The 26663-nt window shown below is 44.5% G+C and overlaps 1 protein-coding gene across 1 annotated transcript in view; it reads left to right on the top strand.

Annotated features, from left to right (window-relative positions):
- The first annotated feature begins 15920 nt into the window (after positions 1-15920).
- Positions 15921-26663, top strand: part of FER1L6 (fer-1 like family member 6) — a 130910-nt gene continuing 120167 nt past the window's right edge. The window contains exon 1 of the mRNA XM_037166462.2: positions 15921-15998. Coding sequence (XP_037022357.2) covers positions 15976-15998 — 23 coding nt within the window. The 5' untranslated portion in view covers positions 15921-15975. The remainder of the gene's footprint in view (positions 15999-26663) is intronic.

The following is a 26663-nucleotide window of genomic DNA, read 5'->3' as shown; positions in this document are numbered from 1 at the left end:
TTTTAATCGGTGTTTTTAGATAATTCACATTTAAGGTGATTTTTGTTATAATTGGGTAAATATATATTACATTTGAAACTATTTTCTATTCATTACATTTGGGGTTTGGGGGGGTATTTTTTCTCATTTTATTGAGCTTTCTCTGGAGAATTTTATGTGCTTCTATTTTTTCTCCTCTCTTAACACATCAATTATACTTCTTAAAACTTTTTTTGGTGCTTGCACTAGAATATATACATTTTTAACTAATATAAATGTGCTTTCGAATCAAACCAGACCACGTGTAGTTCAGGCCCCTCCTGGCGAGCATCCCCGATGCCCCTCCTCCCCGTCCTCAATGACGTTGCCGGCAGTTATTTCACGTGTGCATAAGTCTCCCACTACATTCTTTCTATGATTGCTTTAAACAGTTGCCTTTGGAATCAATTCAGCATAAGAAAAAGAAAAGGTTTTATTTTACACATCATATTTTGAAAGAATCACATCCTTTCATATTTTCTTTAAAATATCATATTTCAAGTGAAAGGTCTAAATTCATTCCAAAGAAAGCCATCATCGTTGGTGAAATAAAGACATTGATCTCTGAATCGAGATCAGAATGAAGAGCTGAGATAACAAACAGGGTATAAAACACGCCGGCTGGGCACCAGGCCTGCCCCGCCCCCACATTTCTGCCCCTGAATGTACACAAGCCCTGTTATCCTTCTCACCAAGTTTAAACACCGACCCAAGGCCACTTCTTGCCCAACGTGGAATTTTACTCCCCATACATTTTTCTTCTCTTTAATCTTGTTGGTAACTCTCCAGGTAGGTTTTTCAGATTTAGCAAACAGAAATACAAGGTGTCCAGTTAAATTTGAATCTTAAATAAAGAACATATTGTTTAAATATGTTCCATTTACCTGAAACGCAAATGTATCTGAAACTCAGATTTAACTGGGTAACCCGTGTGTCACCTGGCAATTTGTTCTAGAAGACACTCCCTCGTGTTCCCATACACAGTAGGCTGCATCTGTGCTGGGAATAAATGACTTGATTTTGTTCGGGAATCCACCACTCCCTATGTGGATTTCCTTTGGAATTAAATCCTGATCGGTCTACGCGAACCATAGGGGTCCCATTCCCCTTGGCAGTGATTGGTTTAGACATGGGTATATGACTCAATTCTTGAAAATGGAATTTGAGAACAAATCTACTGGTGTGGAGACTCTGGGAAAGGCTTCTTTGCTAATTGACAGAAACTTAGGAGATGAACTGGTCACTGTTATTCCTCTGAATGTTTTCCTGTCTGAATGTGACACCTGGGTCTGTGGCAGCCATCTTGGGGCCATGAGGGCAGCTAGACCGTGGGACAAAGCTGACAAGCTGAGGTTGGCAGAGCAGAGAATTGGGAAGAGCCTGGTGGTCTAATGATGTCATTGATCCACTGAATTAGTTAAGCCTGACCCTACTTGAATGCAGACCTTCTTACAAGGTGAGATAATAAAAGTTCCTTATTGTTTAAGCCACCTTGAGTTGAATTTTCTATTACATGTAACCCAAGACATCCTAAATGACCAATTATTTGTTAGACCAGAAAACTAAAGGTCCAGTTGGTAAGAAAAGTTGTCCGATGCCACCGAATAAGGAATTACTGAGGTTGATTTGCACTCAGGGCTGTCTGAGTCCAGTGTTCTCTCTGCTGGCTCAACCATTACCTTGTATATGGTACAATTCTACCACCTCTCGGGACTTTGGTGATTTTATCTGTAACGCAGGCATCTACCTCTTCCTCTCCATGACGTATTAAAGATTTAAAGAAATAGTGTGAACAGAAAGGTCGGCATGAAGATGGCTAGTAAGTTTCCTCCTTTCTCATCTTCTTTGGGCTTTTTTTCCTTAGGGATTTTCATTTACTCATTGCTGTGAAAGATGAGTAGTCCTCTCATCCTCAAAGGGCTGCTATGTTATAAGGACTAACAAGAGACAAGTGAAGTGTCTAGTTTTGTGGAATTACTCGGATCCATGAGTATCTCACTGTTTACCTGACTTTGTGAAGCTTGACGATTCAATGAGCTCCTCAGACTGTGGAGATCACCCGCGGTCACATCTCCGTGCTGGAGTGTTTCTGTCCACCTTGCTAGTTCTTCAGTCCCGCTGTCACCATTTCTAGTTTTCACCCACGGATGACAATCCCAGTGGGCAACAGCCCTCACCAGCAGCCTGGGCGCAAGCGTTCTCAGAGCCGTGCTTTCTAGAAATGGAGGCAGGGACATCAGTTTTGAGGATGCTGGCTAAGTGACCTTGGACGGGTTGCTCAATCATTCTGAGCCTCAGTTTTCCTACCAGGAAAATGGCGATAATGAGGCTTACCTTGCAGATTGATGTGAAGATTAATTAAGGTAAAGGGAGAGCATCTGACTGCGAGAAGGTTAAAAGAACATCATCACCTTCTGTAAGTCCTGCCAAATACAGCTGAACATCCTGTTAATACCCCCTGCGGGCGCAGAGTCGCCTACCAAAATGTTCCCTTTTATTAAAACGAAATAGATTCACGAAGAAGGGCTTCGAGCTTAGTCACGCATCATTTCTCTTTGGAGATGCAGCAGCAATCAAGTTTCCAGAGAAAGTGTGCCCTGCAGGGGACACAGATTGGCCCAGCTCAGTCAGAACTCAGCTCGAACCTCCCACTATCTCTTATTGATGATAAACAGGAAACACTGTGGGACTCTCAGGAGGCTCCTGTTTGGGGTTTGAGTAACTCGAAACCTGGGCAGATAATTATGTTCCCTCCAAGATAGCTCTCTAAATTAACTTGTGCCCACCGAGACTGCTCAGTGTGGTTCCGAGGGTAGGAAAAGTGATGAAGTAAGTTAAGTTTCTCTTCAAATAAAAGTAAAATGTGTTTGTAATGAGGCATTACAGAGAAGACAGGCTAAAAGGACCCCGGCTAGTCACACAGTGTGCCTGCAGCCTCCCTGAAAGCACTGATCCAGGGGGCTGCGTTTCGGGAGCAGACCCTCCGCCCTTTCTTCTCTCGGACCTCTTCATGAAATTGGAAGACTCCGATACTGTGTGTGCGTGCGTGCGGGTGCACGTGCAGATATCCGAAATGAACATTTCCACACCCCAGAAAAACTCTCCTGCACTCCTGAACTAATGCCCCCTCCTGAGGTAACTGCTACTCTCACCTCTCTCACCTTAGTTTTGTGTGTCCTCGAACTTCGTTTACATGGAATCATGCAATTCTTTCTTTTGTTTGCATTCTTTTGTGTGTGGCTTCTGTGGCTCATCAGAATATGTTAGACTGAGCCATATTGTTGCTGGTAGTCATAGTAATTGAGGTGGGATTTACTTTTTAGAGCAAAATTGAGTAGATCTACCCCTGCCCCCACATGTGCACAGCGCCCCCCGCCCCGCCATTTTCAGCTTCCCCACCAGAGTGGTACAGGCTATGAATCCACACCGACACACCATTACCACCCAAAGTCTACAGTTCAAGTTGGGGTTCACTCTTGGTGTTGAATGTTTTATGGTATCACCGATTATATGTCATTTGGAGTGTTTTCACTGCCTCAGAACCCTCTGTTGTCCTTTTATTCCTCCCTTTCTTCCTGCAACCTCTGAAAACCACTAAACTTTTTATTGTTTCCATAGTTTTGCCTTTTTCAGAATGCTACATAGTCAGGATCATATGGTATGTAGCCTTTACCGACTGGCTTCTTTCACTTCCTAATATGCATTTAAATTTCTTTCATGTCTGTTCATAGATTGGTAGCCTTTTTTTTAAAGTGCTGAATAAAAGGACAGGCCACATTTTATTTTCCTTTCACCCACTGAAGGGTATCTTGGTTGCTTCCGTGTTTTGGCGATAATGAAAAGCTGCTATAAACATCCCGGGGCAGGTTTTTGTGTGGACATCAGTGTTCAGCTCCTTCGAGTAAACACCAGGGAGCACGAGTCCATACTTCACTTTTCGTTTGTGCTGCTGGCGAACATTGAAGCTGTTTCCGGTTTTTGCATGTTATGAACACGGTTGCTATGAACATTCTTGTATTATCAGCTGGCCCGAGAATTTACGTATTTCTTCGCTGATGACGGTGTGCTGACATCACTCCCCTCGATTCCTGTACCGTGAATCTTGGTTGTGGGAGGGGCAGTACCACGCGCTGGGTGCTGATGCAGAGTGTATGCAGCCCCCTGGAGGGCCTTGCTCCAGCCTGCAGGGTCCGGCTACCTCACTGTCACTAATACTAAGTCTTCAAAGGGCGAGACTAGGGGATTGCCGGATGACGGGCCCCCTGCTGACTCATCGTCTGTGGGGTTACACTTAGGGCAGTGCCAGCTGATGTAACAGAGCCACTTAGCAACTTCAGTGGCCTCGTGTGCCAGATGCTTATTTCTCGTTGACTTCCAGCCACTAGGGGGTGAGGCTGGGTCCCAAGCTGATGGAGACTGTGCCATCTTTGACACCTGCTGGCAGATGAGGAAAAACAGAGAAAAAGTGGAGGGTCAAGAGTGAGGATTTTATCACACAGGCATGGAGCTGGCCTACCTACTCCTCGTTAAGTGATTACAATCAACCACAAGGAGGATGGGAAGTACAGTCCAGTGCACGTCCAGGGAGAAGGAGCGCTGGGCTGAGAAGCAGCGTGTCTGTCCGTCCCTCCCACAGGAAGTGTGAGGTGCTGTCATAACTGTGACCACCATGGGTCACTTCTGGCGTGCAGTGGCCAGGGACTGGGAGTGGTAAACATCCTACTGTGTGCAGTGCCCACCCACACAGGGAACGACCAACTCAACGTGTTTGTTCTACCGGGGAGTTCAAGGTGGAAGGGTGATTGTCTGTGATCACACAGTGTGACCTGGGACAAGAATCCAAGGGCCCTGCTTTGGCTCCAATGCCCTCACTTCTCCAGCACAGATGCAGTGGTTCAGTGATTCAGTGGCTCTGGCATCTAAGAACCTGGGTTCAAATCCTGACTCCAGTACGTTCTGTCTGTATGATGCTGGGCAAATGTCTTCACCTGTAACATAGGGACAAACTTAGTACTTGCTTTCAGAGTAGAGAATAAAAATGAGAATAAAAAGAATTAATTTACCTGCACTGTGCCATGAACAGTGCCTGGTACATGGGGAATGTTCCTTACAGGTGGGTGTTATTTCTGTCTGTATTTGCATGCAGTTGTTTTCATGAGGAGGGATGGTATTTTTCCTTATTTTTTACTGTTTATTTTTATATAATCTTTTTAAAAAAGATTTTATTTATTTAGCTTTGGAGGGGAAGGGAAGGAGAAGGGGAGAGAAATATCAATGTGTGGTTGCCTTTCATGCATCCCCTGCTGGGGACTGGCCTGCAACCCAAGCATGTGCCCTGACTGGGAATCGAACTGCAATCCTTTGGTTCGCAGGCCCATGCTCAATCCACTGAGCTACACCAGCCAGACTATATAATCTTTATTGCATTTTTTCCATTACCATTTAGTCCCCTTATACCCCATTCTCCCCCACCAATCACTACACTCTTGTCCTTGTCTGTGAGTCCTTTTTTCTTTTCCTTGACTTTTAAAAGTTTCTATAAATGCTTATAGAAAAATTCACACATCATAAGTGTGCAGATGAATGAATTTCTGCCAACTGGACTAATCCCTACCAGCACCCACACCCCGCCCCCGCCCGTGCTCCCTGCCAATCACTACTCCCCCCAAAGAGGAAACCGTTATTCTAAATTTTAACAGCATAGACTCTTTTATGCCCATTTTTGTACTTTATGTATGTGGATTCATATAACACGTGCTTCTGGGGGTGTCTGGCTTCTTTTAGTCAACATTAGATTTATGAATTCTACTCCTCCCCCCTCCCCCTCCCTCCCCCTCCCTCTTGTTTATTGGAAGGGAATAAAGTGTCAGTACAAAGAGAATGTGTAAGGGTGGATAACTTAAAATTCTAAAAAGGAATATATGTTATTTAGATTCACTTAGGACTTGGTGAACTTATTCTGCCTTATTAAAATCCTTGACACTTAGAATCCCAAGTGCAGTAGGAAGTTTTAAATTAGTGGTTTGGGCTTTGAGGAAGGGATCAAAGACAGAGAGAGCTTGATGAATAAAATCGTAACTGCCTCTGTGCTGGGGCAGCGGCCCAACGCAGGCCTGCGGCTGGGCACGCTGGCAGTTCGACGGGGCTCTTTCATCTCCCTCTACAGTTTTTCCCTGCTCATTTTATTTATCATAACTCAGGTTCATTTCTTTATGTGATGAAAACATCCTGCAAGTACAAGATGTTTTCCATTTCAGAAAAGCGCTCTCTGCCAGCTGCATGCATGTGATGAGGTGGCCCCGAGCGACCCCGCGGCTCCTGTCCCCAAGCACACCTTCCCGTGGGCCTGCTGGCATGTTTGTGTGGAAAAGAAGTGGCTGTTGGCCTCAACTGATCTTCATCCTTTTTCTTTATACTTCGGTAGGAGTCGTCTGCTGAATTTCAAGACATAGAGGTAATAATTTTTCTGTCTTTCACCATCACGGCAAAACAAATTCTGAGCTGATGGTTCGACAAGGCAGGAAGTCACCAAAGAGTTGCCAGACATTTCAAGAGAGGTACAGTATAAAGATAAATAAATAAATAGAGAGCCCGGCTCCACGGGGAGAGTCGTAAGTGATTTCAGCAACAGTTCAGACAGGGAGGGGGGGTTGCGAGCCGGATCTTGTCCAGTCGGCTCCAGTCCCTCGGCTGCAACGGGACGCAGTTTGTGTCTGAACTGGGGATTGCTGCTAGGTGGGAGAGAATCATCGTTCGAGGTGACCAGGATAGAATCATAGGTGGGAATACTTTTCCTAAAGGAACAATGGAGATAGTTGTGGTTGGATAAGGTCTAAAAGCAGAAAAAGCAAAGGACTGGACTATTATCTGCTTTGCTTTCGCAAGAATTGACTTTGTTACTGTCATATCTCATTGCAGAGTTAAACAATGAGATGACTCGCTTATTGCCCATGTATGGTCTCCTTTGTTTCCTCATACGCACCTGTGTGTTCAACCATCACCTTGCACAGGTGGCTCCCAAATCTGTATCTTAAGCACAATTTATCCCTGTGCTCTGTACCTGTATAGCCAAATGCTGCCATCATCTCACAAGTAACGTGTGCAAAGGTGAGCTCATCATTTCTACCTCTGCCGTGCATTTCATTCTGGGCTGTCTGATTTGATAAATGGCACTCCTCACTATCTCAAGCTGCAGATTTGGAAGTCATCTTGTTCTCTCTTCTTACATATTCTGCCATTGCCAAAGCTTGCCAGTTCTACCTCCTAAATACCTCTGAAGTCCAACCCTTTGTCCTTTCAGTTCTCATAACCACTGAAGACTCCTTCCTGTTTCTTAACTAGATTACCGGTACTCCGATAGTCTTCTGTGTAATCACCTGGTTTGCAGCCTGCCGTCTGGTCTGTCTGTCTCGAACACTGATGCTGTAACAATGACTATCAAGAGCATCGCCAAGTCTGACAATGTATAAGGATAATGATACATGACTGGGTGGCATTTATTCCACGTATGAAAACTGGCTCATGAAGCCAACATCATTCAGTGTAATTCACCATTTCAATAGACTGAAGGAGAAAAATTATGTCATCATGTCAAACGGATACAGAAAAAGAATCTGACACAATCTAACATCCATTCATGATAAAAACTCTCTGAATGCCAGGTATGAAGGGGCACATCCTCAACTCGATATAGAAACCTACAGCTAACATACTTAATGGTGAGAGACTGGACACCTGCCGTAGCCAGGACACTTCTCTTCATTCCCTGAAGGTGTAGGCTCTGGCTCACTCTCCCCAGCCCTGCTTCTCATGATGCCTCAGTGTCCACGTGGATGATTTTGCAACATCCTGACTTCTCAGTCCCTTGCCCTTCTCTCCAATGATCTTATCCTCTGCTCTGCCTCAGCTTTCCATTTCCAAGGTCACACCCTGATCTTGTCAGTATCAGTAATTGGATTCATTCTGTATCTCATTCCATTCTGACCGGTCTGATCATCAAATGCCCAGAAGCCAACAATTGTTCAGCGCACTGGGACCTACCATACCTTGGTCTGATCATCTTTTCACTGCTCTTCATGACCCTCAGATTGTTGGGTTCCTCTTTTTATCAGTTTTGATTCTGTAGACCATCTTATAATCACTAACTTGCATATACACTTGGCTCTTTTTGCTCTTACAACCCTTTAATATATTATCATAGTCAAATTCTATGAGGTTGATCACAACTTTCCATGTACCCTTTGCTTGCTTCCAGACTGTTAAGTGAAGCTAGATGAAAGTACCCAAACACATTGATTGGTTTTACTGTATCTCCATGACTGCTGATCTCAAGTGAGCCCTTACTGGTATGTTTTCCTAGTCCACTGACTTCCACTCTCCTAGAAGTCTCTTTCATACTTTCTCTTCTTAAGTCTTTGAATTTAGAATTAGATTGACCAGGATGACACCCGGGCTTTGCCATATACTAGCTGTAACATGTTCCTTACTCTCTTCATGCCTCAGTTTACTCATCTGCAAAATGGGAATGCTAATAACTACTTCATACAGTTATGATTAAGTGAACCATGCATGTGCACTACTTAAAACAGTCTTGGCTTATAGTAAGTGATAAAGAAATGGTAGTTAGCTCCCTATGGCACAAACAGAGTAGTCAGAATCAGAAAAGAACTTCCATATGCTTCGGTCACCTCAAATATGAACACACCTGTAATAATGCCACACACACTTCCTTGTCTCCTTCATCTGTGTGCGAACCAAGTGACGGGTGCATGTGCTTTTCTAAGTGGACACCTTCACTTGAGTGCTGGTTGCTATGCTCCCTCACCCACCTCAGGTCAAATGCTTGCAAGTTTACCTTCTCTCTCCTGCATCGTCAGATGTTCCCTCTTTGGTGGATTGTTCCCCCAAACACACAAACATGCAATAATATTTTCCACCTTAAAAGACCTCCTTCTGACACTGTACGCTCCTCCAGTTACTGTCCTATTTCTCTGCTTCCCTTTAAGACAAAGCTGAAATATTTCCTGTACTCACTACCATTACTTTCTATTTTCCATTTTTTTTCTAGGATCCACTCGGCTGAAACAGGTCCCAGGGGCCGCCCCGTTGCTCAGTTCTGACAGCGATTCTCATTTCACCCTTCACCTGGCTTCTGGGACACACCTGGACCTGTTTCCCTTCTCCCTCAGCAGCGATTTTCTCAATTTCCTTTGCTTATTCCTCAATTTCTTTTTAACCTCGAAACGTTGGAATAACCAGGACCTCAGCTACATTATTCCTCCTCCTTTATCTCCTTCTACTTCTTCTAAATGAACATCTGTCCTTTAAGGGCCTTCTCTGGTTTCATGACTTTAAATACCCTCCTCCGATTTTTCACCCGCAGCCCTGAGCCCATGTGTGGAAATGCAACCGGCTGCTCCAAATCTCTGTGTAGTAGCCAAAAGGCACCTCGAACTTTAATAGCTTCATTACAGTCTCCAGATTCCTGTTTCACCCAAATCTGCTCTTCTAAATGTCTCTCCCAAATTAATAAACAGCAACTTTGTTTCTTAAATTTCTCAAGCCAAAAGCCTTGGTCATTCTCGAGTCCTTTCTTTCTTGTGGACTGTAGCCAGTCTGCAGATCCTGCTGGCTCTGCCTTCAGAATACATCCAGAAGCTACCCATGTCCAACACCACTGTCACGACCACCCTTCTCTCCCAAGCCACTATTGTCTCTCTGGTGTCCCTGCACTTTCTCCTCTATAGTTTATTCTCCATTCAGAATCCAGAGAGGTCTTTGAAAAATGCTGATCAAACCATGTCATTCTGCTTCCCAAAGACCCCCGTGGCTCCCTGTGTCACTCAGTGTCAACACCAAACTCTGTTCAGTGTTCTACAAGGTGTCCACAGTCTGGCTCCTGTCAGCTCCTGACTCCATCTCATGCTACCTTCTCTCTACATTCCAGCCATGCTCCCCTGCTGCTTCTTTACTGAACATACCAAGCAAGCCTCCACCTCAGGGCCTTTGCACTTGCTGGTTCCTCTTCCCGGGATATGGTCATTCCTATTTCCCGGATATCTGTATGACCTTGTTCCCCCTTCCTCAGGTTTCTTCAAATATCATGTTTTTCAGATAGTCTTTCCTTAATCACCTTACAGAAAACAGTAACCCCCCACTGTAATTTCTCTCCATGACTCTATTCCCTTCACCTTGATTTTCCCCATAGTGCTTACCAGCACCTGACATACGATATACAAGGTATTTATGTGTGTACCATATCTCCCCCCCAACTAAACATAAGCTGCAGGAGAGGAGGGACTTTGTCTTCTTCACTGATGTAGCCTTAGAATCTACATTAGAATAGTCCTTGCCCATATTTGTAGGGATAAAAGTTGTGTCTCCAGCAAGACAATTCATATATCACTCCCTAAGGGTACCCTTGCCTCGTCCTGTGTCCCTTAGGTCCCCAGGATGGGATGGCCATCCCGTCCTCTCTGCTCCCCTGTGCTCATAAGTTTGTAGCTGCATGTTGGTCTCTCTGCCCCAGCCCTTCCCCAGCCCCTCCCCATACTGGTCTGTAAAGCTTTCCTGGGCACGGACCGAGGCTTCCTCCTCATTGCCCTGGTACCCACCACAACACTTGACACATAGAAATGGGACAAAGTGATGTAATTTATGTGAGAGCACTTGGTGTACATCCACCCAAGAGTTATTCTTTTATTTATATCTTTTAATTATATTTGATTTACTAAACTCACCTGGAATCGCTAGCCTTCTTCTTGTTCGCTGACATTATTTTATCCAACTCTGTCTAGTTAGCATATTTTTTACATATCCCATTTCCTCTGTACTCCCAAAATAGCAATGTAATTTTCTCTGATTGATATTTTCTCTGCATAAAATGGCAAAGGTCCTGGGTTCACACACCTGAGTTCTCTGGGCTCAGGTGGGGTTTAGAAGGATACTTGGGGGTTCAGCCTCCAGCAGCTGGATGTGCTTGGCATCAGATGAGAGGAAGTGAGAGAGATGACAAAGCACGTTACAACTGTTGGGGTTACTCTGCTGCTGTGACAGGCAGTTTCTGGACCTGTTCTGTGACTGTCCTCACTGGTGGCCTCATCTTACTTGAACCTACAGCTCTTAAAATTTGAATTAACATTTTTATAAGATGCCCCAATGACAGGAAACTTCATCTCATCTCAGGCAAGAAAATTCAGTAGAATGTGCATGTACAATAAGCTTCCTTTAGCATTGTTTGCTGTACAGGCCCCTGCAAAGAAAATGAAATTATCTTTAATGAGATTGGTTCTTTCCTGAAAAAGCTTTTACCATTATAAAAAAGAATTACCAGCCTCAGTAGAGGCTGACAATTATCTCGGTTCTTTGCTTAAGAAGATGTATCGTTCTAAGGAAAATAAAAGTAAGGGGTAGGAAGATTGCTCCCTCTAGAGGAATCTTTCTGGTATTGTGAAGACTTCAATGCTTTAATTGTTTTAACATATGTTATTATTATTATTTTTTGTAAGATGGAGGGTCTCCTTTAAGAATTCAGGCTTAAAATTGTTGATCCATCTTGGGCCCCTCTCCCAGAGAGCAGGAGTCTTAGAGATGATTAAAGACAGCTGAGAGAAGTAGAGGGGGCAGGGGGTCTTACCCAGACAGTAAGATTATAAACTCTGGAGCCAGAGAGATGAGGAGCAGGCTGTGCCGGAAGCGGCTGCGGAGGAGAGCAGGGGTGCTCAGGAAACTCACTGGAAGCATTTTGCTCCCAAATGTACTTTTTAATGGCCAAGAACAAGCTGGAGCTCACAGAGTGAGGTTATAAGAAACTCTCAGAGCAGTGTTTGGGTGGAAGTAAGTTAAATATAAGGGAATTGATTAAGACCTGGCCTTTGTTATTATAGTTCCAGCCTCTGATCATCACCTCCCAGAGAGCCACCATCTCCGCCCCTTTAATGTTTGCTGACTCTGTCTCCGGGACAGAGGTTGCGTGAGAGGCCGGGGGTGGGAACCGTGTCTCGGGAGCACACCCCTGGTTGCTCAGTCCCACCTGCCACCCAGCACAAAGAAAAAACTATGTGTACATTACATTAAATACTATTTTTCCTGTCCCTTTTTATAAACTTTTACATTTAGCTATATTTATTTAAAAAGAAACTTTATGATATTATTGAAAATGGAAAACTAGATTATTAAAAAAGGTAACAACCCCCCCCCCCATGACAACAAGGCAGTGTTATTCAATTCTAGCCGTGTTTCATGTTCTGGATCAGACTCTGAGGCTGAGGCCTCCTTCCGTCTATTCAACGGTGAGATCAGTCAGTGCTTAAGCCCTAAACATACAGTTGTACCAACACTAAAATGGCTCTTGGTTGTAATCACAAGCATCAAGGAAGAGATAATGTATAATAATTGGATTAATAGAGGCTTCAACAATATTTAATGTCCCCTAAAATGATCTCAGGACCACCAGTGTCATGTGGGCATTTGTCCCCTGCTATGGGGACACTCAAGCATTCTCTCTCTCTCTCTCTCTCTCTCTCTCTCACACACACACACACACACACACACACACACACGTGTTAGGGGAAAATGGAGGTCTAACCTCACACCTCCGTTGGAAGCACGTGTTGATGGCTGTCACTAGAGGGTCCCAGACACTCTCAAGTGGATGCCACTTCCTCCCTGTGGGCACCAGGAGGAAAAGTCGAAGGCCGCGCGGGGGCAGACGATACTTCTCTTCGCCGTGCTGTTCCTTCGGTCCCCACTACATTGCCACCAAGACTGGGGAATATCAGACCCTGCTGAGGGGCTAGAGGTGTTTTAAGGGAATCACAACATCAAATTAGATCACATAGCTTCAAAGTGTGTGAAAATTAAGATTTTCCCCAAAGCCCTGGGAGAAGGAGCCCACGAAATTAGTTTTCTCCATAAGAGATGCCTCTGTGGGCACTGCTTCTTCCCCCCGAGACTCCGTTCCTAACGTGGCTCTGCCGACCTCAGATCCCCTCCATCAAACCAAACAAACAAACAAACAAACAACCCACACGCCTACCAACCAATCGATTAACCCGCTCTTTCTAACTTGCCCCGTGTGAAATCCCTCTCTTTTGTCATGGCGTTTAACTGATTCTCCATCGGGAGCGGCTTTATCCCAGACTGTCTATGTCCTCTTTCCACAGCAGCCGTTGTTTTCCAGTCTGAGTTATTTAATCAAGGCCAGCATCTTTGGGGGCTTCACAGGACACGCCGTGGTGGATTGTTCTCCACGTTTTACAGAGCAGACTTTGCTGCTCTAATTCTCGCTGAGTGGTCCCGGCACCCAGTGCCCACTGAATGTTGGGGTAAGGTAAATCAGGCAAGCTGACCCAGGGGGCTGTGGCCAGACAGCCTGCAAGTGGCTTCTGTCATTTCAACGCAGGTCCTTCTGCCCAGTGCTCAGTGACAGAGCCCCAACTCAACCGCAGAGGAGGCTGGGAAGCCACCTTCATGGTGCTCAGAAAGAGGAAATGAAGTGGTAAACACGCAGTGCTGTCTGTTTCTGTGTACTGGCTGATTTAAAGGCAAGATGATGATTCTGCTTCCACTGTTGAAATAAGGGCCTTACACTTCTTGCCTGACAAACCCAATAGAACATGTTCTTATTCTTTGTATTTTGATCTTACCAACCAACTACTTTGATTTTTCCTGTAGGACTCTGAGTATAGATTCACATGTTACTGTCTGAATAAAGAAGTTCCTGCCCTGGCTGGTGTATCTCAATGGATTGAGCACAGGCTTACAAACTGAACAACCGTGGTTTGACTCCCAGTCAGGGCACATGCCTGGGTTGCAGGCCAGTTCCCAGCAGGGGCACACGAGAGGCAACCATACATTGATATTTCTCTCCCTCTCTCCTTCCCTTACCCTCTAAAGATAAATAAATAAAATCTTAAAAAAAAAAGAAGTTCCTATTTCCAAAAATGCAGGAATCCATGTGAAATTCTTTATAGATCAAACTCATTTATATTGTTTATTATTACTGAGGAACCGAAGTGTCAGAAATTAAAAGATTTAAGGTGAAAGTTTGAAAAGCAATAGCAATTATACACAAGAGAACGAAATTGATTAATCTCATACAAATTACTAGTGAAGAGTTGATATTACTATGGACTGCATGATAGTTGTGCAATAAAGTGGTTTGGGGCTTAAATTTTTTAAAAGAAACGTATCAATATTAATCATTCTAATGATGACAATGGTACTGATGTTATAACGATCACAGCAGCCATTAATCACTGAACATCTTCAGTGGGCAAGGCACGGTGCGGTCCTTGACATTCACTATCTCATGTCTTTCAGCAATCAGGTTATTAGGCCCATTTTGCTCATGAGAAACCAAGGCCCAGAGAGATTAAACAGCTAAGAATCCGAACCTGGGCCTTTCTGGTTCTGCATTCTGTGCCCATCTTCCTGTTGGTCTAATTAGCTCATTCTAGGATGCTGAAACGGAGGGGCTGCAATGATCAGTGACAATCGCCCAGTCCCCACTTTTGAGAGGAAAGGAAACTAAGGCCCAGAGCAGTAAGTGGTCTGCCCTGGGCACACACTAGTTCCTGGTGAGATGGAATTCTCACACCCGGGGCTCCGAGTCTCAGAGCTGCTACTGGTCTCCGCATTAGGCTGCACCTCCGGCAGGGGCTGTGTTCATTTCCATGTGCTCCTGCAAGCAGGCCGTGGGGCTCGTTCCAGATAATTACAGGACAAATTTACCCTCTGGAGGGAACAGCTGGCGTGTGTGCTGTGGCCTCTGTTACGGCGCACACCCTGGATTTATGGCGACTTCCCTCTGGCTGCTGTTGACCGTGGGAAGCTGCTTGGTACAAAGTGGACAAATAAGGGAGTGCCCTGAAAATCAACCCCTAGACTTTTGTTTATCAGCCACTTCTAGTATGAATGGCACATGGTACGTCCGTCACCTAGGTGGGAGCTGAAATGACACATTAATATGCTCACAACAGGCCATTATATATGTGTGTGAACATACTGTTTAAGTAATACAATGCAAATCAAAGTGTTACTGAATTTTTACCAATTTTGGTCATTATGCTTTTCTTAATTAAAATGCAATTAAAACTTACTAATTTTGTTTGACTTTTGATGATCACAGTTTTCTTAATTAAAATGTAATTTAAAACATTATTGAATTTTTGCTAAATCTGGGCATGATGATGTTCTTAATCAACAGATACTGAACATTCTGTTCATATGAGAATGTTCTGAATACATCTCTGATATAACATTGGGTTTCACAATTGCAAAGGGTGAAAGTCACAGGTCCAGGTGATTTATTGGGTCCTTTCTAGCTCTAACATTTTAGATTCTAAACTGCAGTTTTCAAAACAGTAGCCATTAGCCACTTGTGGTCATTTAAATTTAAATTAATCTTTAAAAAATTAATCAGTCGCACTAGCTACATTTCTAATGCTCAGTAGTCACGTGGGTTAGTGGCTCCTGAATCGGTCAAGTGTAGGTAATAGAACATTTTCACTGTCACAGAAGGTCCGATTAGGCAGCCCATTCTAAGAGAATTGGATGATCTTAGTGATGTGTCTTCCTTCGGATGAGAGGGTCTTATCACATAATTCTCAGAAGAACATGAGTTTGAGGCTTGAAGGCATTTAGCCATTAATTCTGTTGTTCTATTGTTGAAGGAAGTAAAGATACATACCACTGGGGGGGGGGGGAGTGGTTAAGAAGCCTGACAAATTGATCCCCTTCTCGTGGGACAGTTTGCTTTTGCACTTTTGATTGCTCAGGGAAACATGACGCTTGAGGGTAGGCACACACACTAGTGAGTGTGTTTCGGCCACACCCCAAATAGCCTCACCCTCCAGATCACCCTGAGACTCAGAGGCCTGTGCTGGGAGTCTGGACAGAGCCACAGACCAGGATTTTGCTGGTTCCTAGCCCAGAGGAGCCACCAGGAAGAGGAGAATGGAGAAGCCAGCCAAAGCCAAGTAATATATTTCCTTCTCCTACCAGCAGGTCTTCTGGGTGTGGCCAGAGCCGAGGGGGCTGGGAGCTGGGGGCCAGGGGCTCCCTTCAAAATCCTCACGGGTTAACTGAGGCCTAAGGCTTAGTGGGGAAAGGTAATCAGGAGGGACCCCTGGGTGATCATGCACTTAAAACACTTCTCTGTTTCTGATGGAAGAAAAGTAGTATTTATTGTAGAAGATTCGGAACATATAGAAGCTAGGATGATTTAAAAAATCACTTGTAATATCACTGGAAATAACTACTGGTAATATTATGAACATTTAAAATTTTTTTCTTTTAATTCCTTGAGTTGGACTATAAAGAGTTAATGATAAATGCTTTTATTTTCTGAAGTCAGGGCTTTTTCTTATTTAATGGTCCTACCCTGGGGTTTCTTTTCTTCTCTGGCCATCTCCTACCGCAGTCTCCTCCCTCCATTTGTAAAGACAGGCCAGGTCTTTTCAGTCCTTTTGCAAGAATGGTGTTCACTGGCCGCACTCACAGACTTGCTGAGAGAGCTCTGCAGGGGCCCATGCTCTTCCCTCGTGGCCACGATGGCCCTGGGTGGTTTAGCTGTGGGTTCAGAGCAGGCCTTGGGGTTTCCTTTTGTTTGGGTCTGGGCACGTGTGTATCTTTTCGTCTGCAAAGCGACTTGGTAGAATTACATGGGTGCGTCATTCACTCAGATCTGGGACAGGACTGAGCTGCTGAATCAAGTAAAAAGTTTAATTACTTAAAAACATTTCTGTTTTGAGTACTATACTCTGCTAGGCCCTGGGTCTACAAAAATGAGTCAGACTAGATCCTGTCTCAGAGTGCGAGCAGGTAAGTGGTATTGCTTCGTGATAAAACAGACGGCCATGGTGTGGGTGTCATGAGTGACATGGTCAGGACAAGCTCGGGGGGCTGTGGGGTGAGGAGGGACACCCTGTCCATCTCTGGGGATCAAGAATGGCTTCTTAGAAGAAGTGCATCTAAGCTGAGAAGAACGAATAGGAAGTAACATTCCTGAAGCAGAAGTGGGGTGAAGGAGAATGTTCCAGGCAGAAGGTGCAGCCTGAGTAAAGGCTGGGAGGTAAGAAAGCACGGTGTCTCGGAGAACAACAACTTTAGTAAAGTACATAGGGCACCCCTTTTGCATATTTTGCTGGTAAATGCCTTGGACAATGACATTTGCTTCAACACTGGCCCGTGTTGATCTCTGACAGCCCCAAGGGTAAACGCTACTGTTTGTTAAGGTGGCCCCAGTCAAGGCCACCTTCCTCAGGAAGCCTTCCTAGGTTTCCTCTGATGGAAATAAACTCTCCTTCCTCCGAATTCACACGGTGCTCCTGTCCTCTCTGAACTTGCTACTTTATGTGGCAGTTATTTTGGAGTCTCTGCTGCCTTCCTGGACTATGAGAAGAGTGAGGTCCCACCCAGACAGTAGTCTCACTGCCTTCAGGATCCCAGCTAGGGCCTCGGACAGTGACACACTTAGCACAGGTGTGTTCACAGAACCCTGACTTTGTAACGACAACTGGCCATTTCTGCTGCCTGTTTTGTTTTTTTAATAATCTAGTGTATTCTCTCTCTGCAATTATTTTTTCCTTGATACCCTGACACAATCAGGCTCAGGATAATTATCAGGAGAGGATAATGCATTTGATCTCATTTCTTTATGCAGATTGGATTCATTAGGATAAAGGTTTTAAGTGGCATTATAAATAGTTTCTGGATGAAGGGCTCTGCCTGAGTGGAGACAGAGCAGCCCTGCTCACGTGACGAGCAACCTTCTCAGTGGTGCGGAGGGTTTGCAGCAGGGCCGTGCCCAACACTATGCATCCGTAGGGCTGTACTCATCAAAATCAGGACATAGTTCCAGAGCGGTTGGTGAGTGGGTCCTGTCTTGGGCTCGCTGAGTGCCCTCTGACACCCAGGACCCACTCACAGCCAGCGATTAGTGGGTTAATGCCATGCAGAGCAGGAGGTCTCCAGGATCCCACCCTGGTACCCAGGTGGGTGGCACTTTGATAGGTTAATACCCAGGCCATTGGTATTTGACTGTCATCTCTGATTATGTAAACATGTGTCAGTGGTGTTGAAGTACTTTTTTACTAAAGAGAACGGGTTTGGGGGTGCCTTTCGGATCAAAGAGAGCTGACTAGGGAACCTCGTGTAGTCATGAGTCCGACCTTCGATCTTCTTATTCACTGACTTTGCCTTGGGTGTGTTGCTTCATCTCTGCTTCCCTGTTTTGTTTTGTTTTGTTTTTGTCTATAAAAGAGGAAAAAGAATTCATTTCTCCACCCACCCATCCCTCCACCCACCCATTTATCCATGTCTAACAAGCCGCTATGCCAACACCAACCCACACACGCTGCCTCGTGCTGACCAGAGAAACATTTAGATCAGCTGGGGAGTCTAGTTATGATCTAGTTTTGAAGGTTAAGTGAGATATTGAAAGCAAAAGCCTTTTCAAAACCGTAAAGGACCTCACTCTGTCGGAGCCATCCTCCCATCAGCATTGAGGGAGGGGCATCAGTTTCTGGATGTTTGCTCAGGGAACGAACGGGCCAGGGCACTTTGCCCTATGTAGCGTCCCGGGAGGCCTGTCAGCTCTGTGGGTGCTCGTTTGTCTGGGTCTGCAGAGCACAGGAGGGCTGGGCGCCAGTTTCCCCCTAACCTGTCTTCGATGACAGCTTCTTGTTCCAGATGCTATTTTTTTCCCCAAACAGCAAGAGGTTTACAGCTTTTGCTAAATGTAAGAATAATATGCAGCTTTTATAAAAGTGTAAAGCAATACAGAAAAAGGCATACAGATGAAAGTAAAATCAATCCCAAATCCAATCTCTCAGAGATTAATACTCATCTTTTTTTGATGAAACATCCTTTCAGGCATCTTCTTATAGGCATTTATATAAACATTTAAAAAAATATTAACTGCATCATATTGTGCATGTTTTTCTGCAACCTTCCTTTCCTCTGAACATTATCAACCCACCCTGAAGGTTCTGCTATCAGCCAGGTGATGAAAGAGAATGGTTTAACATTGAAAAGGGGCTGCGGCCTCTGGTTTCTTTCATGACAGCATTCTGTCAGTGTTGAATCCTTTTCTCGAATTTTCTCCTTGAACTAACTAATCAAGTGTGTGCAGTGGTCTGGTTCGGTGGCATGCTTTTGACTCTGTAAATACACACCCGCACTGCCTGTGTTAATAAGTGCGTGGAATTCCACTGTATGTACAAAATGCATTCATTTAATTAGTCCCACGTGGACGGATACTGGAGTCGTTTCCCATTTTTGGTCAGTGTAATAATTCCACATTAAAAACCCTTGTACAATTGACTTTGCCCATTTACAAATTTGTGCAATCCCACCCTCAGCATGAATTCCTAGAAATGAGAGGGCCGAGGTCAAAATTGTTCACAGTTTCATTCACATTTGAACCAGGGGCCGTTCAAAGACAAAAGCAGGTTTGGGAGCTCAAGGGTTAGCTGGAAGACAGGACTTAAATCTCAGGGCACAACCACAGGACAGTGTGGGAGGAGTTTGGGAGAGAGCTGAAGAGGGGGTGGTCTCAGGTGAGAGGGTCACTGGGACAAGTTTCAGGGAAATCCAGTGAAGTGACTGGGCTTTGGAGCCTTAAAAATAACCTGGACTCAAAAGCTAAACTAAAAGGAAAAAAGTCTGGACTCTGGGCAGTGAAGCCGTCTCTTGGAGAGACCTGCCTGAGGCAGAGGGAGGGACTACATTCTTTTCAGCTCAACTTGGGTGTGAGGCCTGGGGGCAGGAGTTGCAGTTCAGAGCAGTTCAGTGGAGCCCTGCTGAAGGGGCAGACGGCACCATGACTCGGGGCTGGTGGAGGGTGGGAGCTGGTGGGGAAGACCCTTCTCACTTGAGCTGGGGGTTCGGGAGTGGGCAGGAACACCTTGGGCAGTCAGGGAGGGGCCCTAGAAGAGGCTGGAGGCTGAGAGAGCTCCGGGGGCACTGTGGTCCACAGTGGCAAGGGCACAAGGCACAGAGAGGGAGAATGGTCCTCAGACTCTGCTGCCCGCACATGGGCCTCGTCTCAACCCCTGGACCTCCTCTTGTCTGAACTGGTGCAGGCCGGGCCTCCTTGAGCAGAGGACTTGTTCCACATCCACCCTTTATGTAACGTAGAACTGTCCAGGAGGCATGTGATGAAGGTCAGTTGTAGAACCTGGAGTCTGCTTCACCTGTGGCAGAGCAGGGTCTACTTGCTGAGTGCCCTGCAGGTGCAGCCCGTACCGCCAGTGCCCTGCAGAGCACCGCTCTCAGGGGACTGCCTTGGTGAGGGGATGTCTGGAGGAGCCACCTCTGCTCAAGGCCCAGGGCCTGGGCAACACTCAACCCCACGTCCTTGGGCAGGGCCAACTACACAATGTGGGGGGTTCATTGTGAAATAAAAAAGAGGGCCTTTGGCTCAAAAGGCAGGGGAATAATGCACTTTTGTCTTTTGTTGACTCTCTCTCAACCCGTCATGGTGTTTTTTAAATTTGTTATTTAATATCATTTGTTATTTAATATCATTTAATATTAAATAACATCATGTTCTCTGCGTCATAGAGATAATAGAAGACCCTCACAAGGGCCTGGGGCTTTGTCTGCCCCCCAGAGGGGGAGCAGGTGGCCACACCTCTGTCCTGGGGAGGCAGATGCGGTAGGAGGGACACACATGAATCACGGCGCTAAGACCCTGGCACATGCGATCTTGTTCCATTGGACTTACTTACAAAACACAAATTCAAAGACAAAATTATGGAGAAATCAAGATGGTGATCACAGTTGATTAACCCCCACGTGCTGGCTCCTCTCTGAGCCTGGGGCCCTGTGTGACTGTGCTGGTTGCAGGTCCCATTCCTGGGGTCCACAGGTGTCATTTCCACTCCCTACCCAGCCCTGAGTCCCTATGTATCAGGAGCTTATTCCTTAGACCCATCTTTCAAGGCACCAGGGTGGATGATAGACCAGGCAAGCCAGGGGCTGGTGCCTGCAGGGACTTGCCCCACCTGGTGCCTCCAGGCCCCTTGCAAGGAGGCTTTCTCTCCACTGAACTGAAACAAGCCACCTCCTTTCTGCGCCTCCACGTGGCCTCACCACCTTGTTGGACTTTGCTCCCAGCGGTTGCCACCTGTGTACAGGCTGGTGGCTCACATTACATCACCCGTAGGTATGGGAAGCTATGGGATCGATTTCTGTCGGGGCTGGCTGCCAGCTGGGGGCAGGGGACGTTTGTTCCTCATTCCAGAAGATAACATCTGTAGCTGGAGAGAACAGCAGGGCTTCTGTCTGAGTCACTGAAGGAAATGAAAAAGAGGAAAACCTCTGACTAAGAAAGTAACCTTCTGGCTGCAGCAAGTGCTGCTGGCATGTTGTGGTTCCACCTGATCTTGGTGGGAAACACGCCAGGCTCTCTGAATATTGGTGGTACACCTTTCTGTTTCCTGCTTGATCCCACCGGCTCTCACAGCGGCCAGTGAGGTAGATGTTAATGGACATTGGTCAAGATTCTGTAGCTAATAAGTGGTGGAGCAAGGATTTGTACCCAGACTGACTCATTCAAATTTCCCTTTCCCCCTTTTCTACTAAGTCCCATTGACTGGTCCTGATTTCCAAAACACAACATCTGAGATTTCTACGGACTCCATCATTTCGTCGTGCCCTCTTTGTTCTCCATCTGGCCACATCTTTTCCTGTCCTGTGGAGGGGTTGCTGCTTAGTGCGTTTCTATCCTATGAGCTGGTATGCAGAATGGAGATGGAGAAAAAGTTATCAGAGCTAGAAACTCAAGCAAGTATTTTGCCCTTCACACAGGGTTCTGAAGCTGGAGCCTCGCATTTAAGGATAGAGCTGGAAGTTACAACATCACATTAACCAACATCCTATTGGCTAAAAGTTAGTACATAGCCACATCCAACTGCAAGGCACCAAGCTGCAAGGGATGCTGGCAAATGTAATTTTGTAATATTCATTGCTATGTGCCCAGCTAAAAACTGGTGTTTCTGTTACTATGTGATAGAAGAAAAAGAGAAAGCAGGGACAACATTCAAAAATAGAGATGAACAATGATGAAGTAAAAATGTATAAATAGAAGCATCAGTATTTCTTTCCTGTACCACATGCATGGCCTTGCCCAGGTTCCAGAGTATCAACCCTTCCTTGGGGAGAGTTGCTCTACAGGGTGGTCTGGCTTTTTCCCCCGACACACTTGAATGGCCCCTCTGAAAATAATAGAATGCTTTGCTTAGAAACATTAGCTCCAGGAACAGGTATGTTATTTGTGGGGCCCAGAAAGAAAGAAAATATAAGATCCCTTGTTCAACAATTATTAGAAATTTCAAGATGGCAATAGCAGAACCTTACAGAAAGTATAAGGCTTGTCAGAACATGGTGCCCCATGCAGCTACATAGGTTGTGTACCCACAAAAAAAGGTAGCCCTGCTCAGCTTTCACTGGGGGGTGACAGAAAATGTGTTAAAGTCCCCACTGACTTTTTATGGTCACCACATAATTTATGGCAGTCAATACTTATAAGATAATGCAGTATAAATCAATACCCAGAGTAGAACTTGAACAGTTAAGCATTAGAGTTTGGTGGAGAGGTGGGGGTGATTCCCATCCCATCTGAAGCAGATGGATGCTTCAGAAACGTTTCTCAGGCTTAGGATGTTCATCACACCTCCCTGGAAGTTAGAGAGGCTCCGTTGTGACTTCATTAAACATTCTTTGCATGACTGCCATGGGGGGGGTAGGTTAGTACTATGTTTAGTAATCCAGATGGCCTGCTTTCCTCCGGATTCTGGGACAAAGGTGATGCCCATATGCCCTGGAAAGAGTTGGCATATTCAGTTTGCCAGGCCAAATCGTCCTGTTCTGTGCAGGTGACCAGAGCGTGCATGGAAGGAATGTTGAGGGGAAGCTCTGGAGGTCATCAGAGAGAGGGCTAAACTGGGCAGGATGTTTAGGTTCAACCTAAACCGAAGATTAGGTTATGGTTGAAGAGGGAAGTCTTATCAAGTATCAGGGCAAAGCTGTAAAAAGGCAATACGATGATGGATCAGAAACCCAGGAGATGTGGAAGACTGCTAGAGAATAAGGCCAACGGTACAGAATTTAAGTTGCGAATAGCCACACTTTGGACCACAACCCCTTATTCACAATTCCTAAGTCCATACAGCTCTGAAAACTGAACACTTTCTCTAACACGGACCCTTTTTCTGTAGAACCTGATATGAGGCTACTTATTGTCTTTATCCCAGTTATGTGAATGGTCACATGTTTCATAGAAATATTAATACAGTTGATTATGGAATCATGGCTCAAAATCTAATGGGAGATTATTTAATTCTCCATCTCTCTCCTTAAAATTAGAAAGATTTTGAGTTTTATAACACATTGGGCCCCAAAGACTTGGGGCTTGTAATATACAATACTTGTTGAACATTTATAATGTGTCAGGCACTAGTCTGGAGGAAGCACTTGACATGTATGAGTTTACTACTCGTGATACCCTAGGAGACAGATTTCAGTGTTGTCATCACTGATTAGTAAGAAAACCAGAGCCCAGAGAAATTTTATAATTTGTCTAGGGTTATAGAAAATCAGTAAATAGCAGGAGCCTGCTTTTGTACCATGGAAGTGAGTCAATAGCTTAAGAGGCATCTACAACCAATCCCACTTGAGGGTAAAAACATTTATTCAAATGCATTTATTCAAACTCATGGTGTGTTTGCATTTATTCAAACTCATGGTGTGTCTGAAATAATTGGGCAAGCCTGTCATAATAAGGAATCTAGAATCCAGTTGTTGGGTGAGGTAAGAGGCTCTATGAAAAAAATTTTCCTTCTATTATTGAGGTTTCCAGTGAAATTCATCAGCAACAGTAAACCCAGCAACCATTGAGTGGTAAGGATTCCTTGATAGAAGTCACACTGCTTTGCTTACATATCCAAGGGCAACCCAATTTTCACTTATGAAGTTAAGTTTTTTAGTTTGACCGTAGTAAATATATTGTATTTTGAAAATCTTCACGCCAGCTTTTGTGGAAGCTCCATTTGTCTTTGCAGACATCTTCCTTTAATGCTTTTCTTATAATTTGTATTTCTGGTTAATCACTGGTAGGCTAGCTGGGATTACCTTACTTTATTGATGCCTGCATTATTCAAGACAGGGTTCAAAGCCCTGACAAGAGAAAACTAGATCACATGTGTTGTGTCTTCTCAATGTTCTGCGCTTGTCTTGGTTAGAGAGCTGAATTAGAGGAGTTGCTGTTCTTTTGGATCTTTACTGACTGCTACCGTGTCCCTCTCCATGTCACCGTGTTTCTGGAGTTGTCTGATGACCTCTATTTTTCCAATTGTTGTTCAGTTACAGTTGTCCCCATTCCTCCCCACACACACACACATTGCTCTCCCTTGCCCCAGCCAACCCCTGCTCCTGAAAACAATCTCCTCCCCACTGTCCTTGTCCAGGGGTCCTTTGTACATGTTCCCTTCTTTCCCATTATCCTCCTCCCTCTCCCCTCTGGTCACTGTTAGTTTGTTCTTTATTTCCACGTCTCTGATTCTGTTTGGTTCACTCATTTGTTTTGTTGATTAGGTTCCACTTATGGGTGAGATCATATGGTATTTGTCTTTCACCTTGTAGCTTATTTCACTTAGCATAATGCTCTCCAGATCCATCCATGTTGTTGCAAAGGGTAGGAGTTCCTTCTTTTTTTTCTGCTGTGCAGTATTCCATTGTGTAAATGTATCACAGTTTTTTGATTTACTGATTGTCATTTACTGACTGTCACTTAGGCTATTTCCAGCACTTGGCTATTGTAAATAATGCTGCTGTGAACAATGGGGTGCATAGGTTTTTTTGAATTAGTGTTTCAGGATGACTTCTTTTCACTGTTTTTTTTTCTTTCTGGAAATCGATGTACTAAATAATGGATGGCTTTATGTAATTGATGCAAATGATAAAAGTTAGACAAGAATATTAACTTGTCTATTAACACTTGAATATGAATCAGGGATTTTGTTGATTTATAAATTATCCACTGATGCAATTTGGAATAAGTTTTCTCATGTCTTCTCTACAAATTCTTAATAAATGCTTACCTTTGCACACAAAAATATAACAGATAAATATGACAACATGTTAAATTTTTAGGACAAATAGTACTTAGATTAATATCACAAAAGTCTGGTGATGAAGTTGTTTATTGCTTGTATAAAAGATCTTTGTTTTTCTTTTTGACTGCTCTGCGCCTTCTGACTTCTGTTACCATTTATAAATTCTTCCCAAAGTAAAAGCCATAAACTTGCTTTCCCAGCTTCCCTTGCAGCTAGGATACAGGCATGTGACCACGCCGCACCAATCAGATGGTTGCATTTGAAATTCTAAATTGAAAGCTAGTGACATAAATAAGCAAGTGCAGCATAGAACCATCCTGGTGAGGAGAAAGGCAAATAGGCCTGTTTTCTGAGAAAGGGCAGTATCAGAGGTTCTGGTAGCAACCTCTGGTACCCAGAGATGGGGTCAACCCAGTGGCTGTCTGTGATGTAAAATTATCATTGCTCCTGGCTTTGTAGTTCTCAAGCCTGGTTCCCTGAACCCCCTTAAAAACTTAAAACAATCTGATATTCTTTAACATTCCTATTTTATTTAATCTAGCCAGGGAGGATTTCTGTAGTTTACCACTAAGAAATCCAATTGATACTGCTGGAATATGAGGATAATGACAAGGGAATTGGACACTTCCATATATGTCTCCTTCTAGCTATTGAAAATATCAGTAGAGCAAGATCGCTTGCCAGGTCATTCTTAGAGCAGTTACCATTTACTTAAGCTGAATCACAGTTGAGAACAGCAATCTCCGAAGAGTGATACACACTCAGGCAGGGCATTTCTAAGGAAAATGGAGGGTGACTTAATAATAGGTGCAATGACTGTTGTGAGTTCATCAGTGGTTTTAGGAAAGGGGGTTAAAAGATGAGTCCTGAAGAGGTCCTGGAGAGAGATCTTCTGGGAGATTCCCTGTTCTTGGCTTGAGAGGTATGAAGAGCTGGCTGGAACAAAGAATACAGTTTCAGAAGGCACTGTGGTGTTGTGCATTTGGTGTTTCCATGTAAGGAGCAATCAGTGAACATTTATTATTGAACGTCTACTGTAGTTATGCTGTATGCTTGCATCTGAATCAAGCACAGCCTCATGCTAAGGGCATCATTCAGTAAACAAGAAGAAATTACTTATAGGAAGTTAATTGAGATTACACTTAAATTCTAAGAGGATGGATTTATGGTTTAGCTAGAGAATGCTTTGGGTCCCCTGGGGCTGACATCTTTAAAACAGCACAGAACACAAGTTGCACAGGTTCTTCTTTTGTGAAAAACAGATAAGATGAGGGGAGGATATTTGGTCTTCTTGAAAGGGCGTCGGATTAGGGGACAGGATATAAGGTTCCAGATCTGACGGAGCCAGGACAAGCTGTGTGACCTTAAATCTCTTCACCATTTTAGTGATCACTTTTCCCATTTGTAACATGTAAGGTTGGGATTCAACGATCTCTGACGATGTTTGTTCTTTTTGAGATCAAATCTACCAGGACCAAAAACGGGAGGGAGATGCACTCACTAGGTGACCTGCTCTCCACCTGT

The sequence above is a fragment of the Artibeus jamaicensis genome, unplaced genomic scaffold (genome assembly GCF_021234435.1).
Source record: "Artibeus jamaicensis isolate MK-2021 breed Jamaican fruit bat unplaced genomic scaffold, CSHL_Jam_final scaffold_916, whole genome shotgun sequence".
NCBI classification, from domain to species: domain Eukaryota; kingdom Metazoa; phylum Chordata; class Mammalia; order Chiroptera; family Phyllostomidae; genus Artibeus; species Artibeus jamaicensis.
The sequence above is the reverse complement of the archived record's forward strand: the minus strand, read 5'-3'. Positions and strand labels throughout refer to the sequence as shown.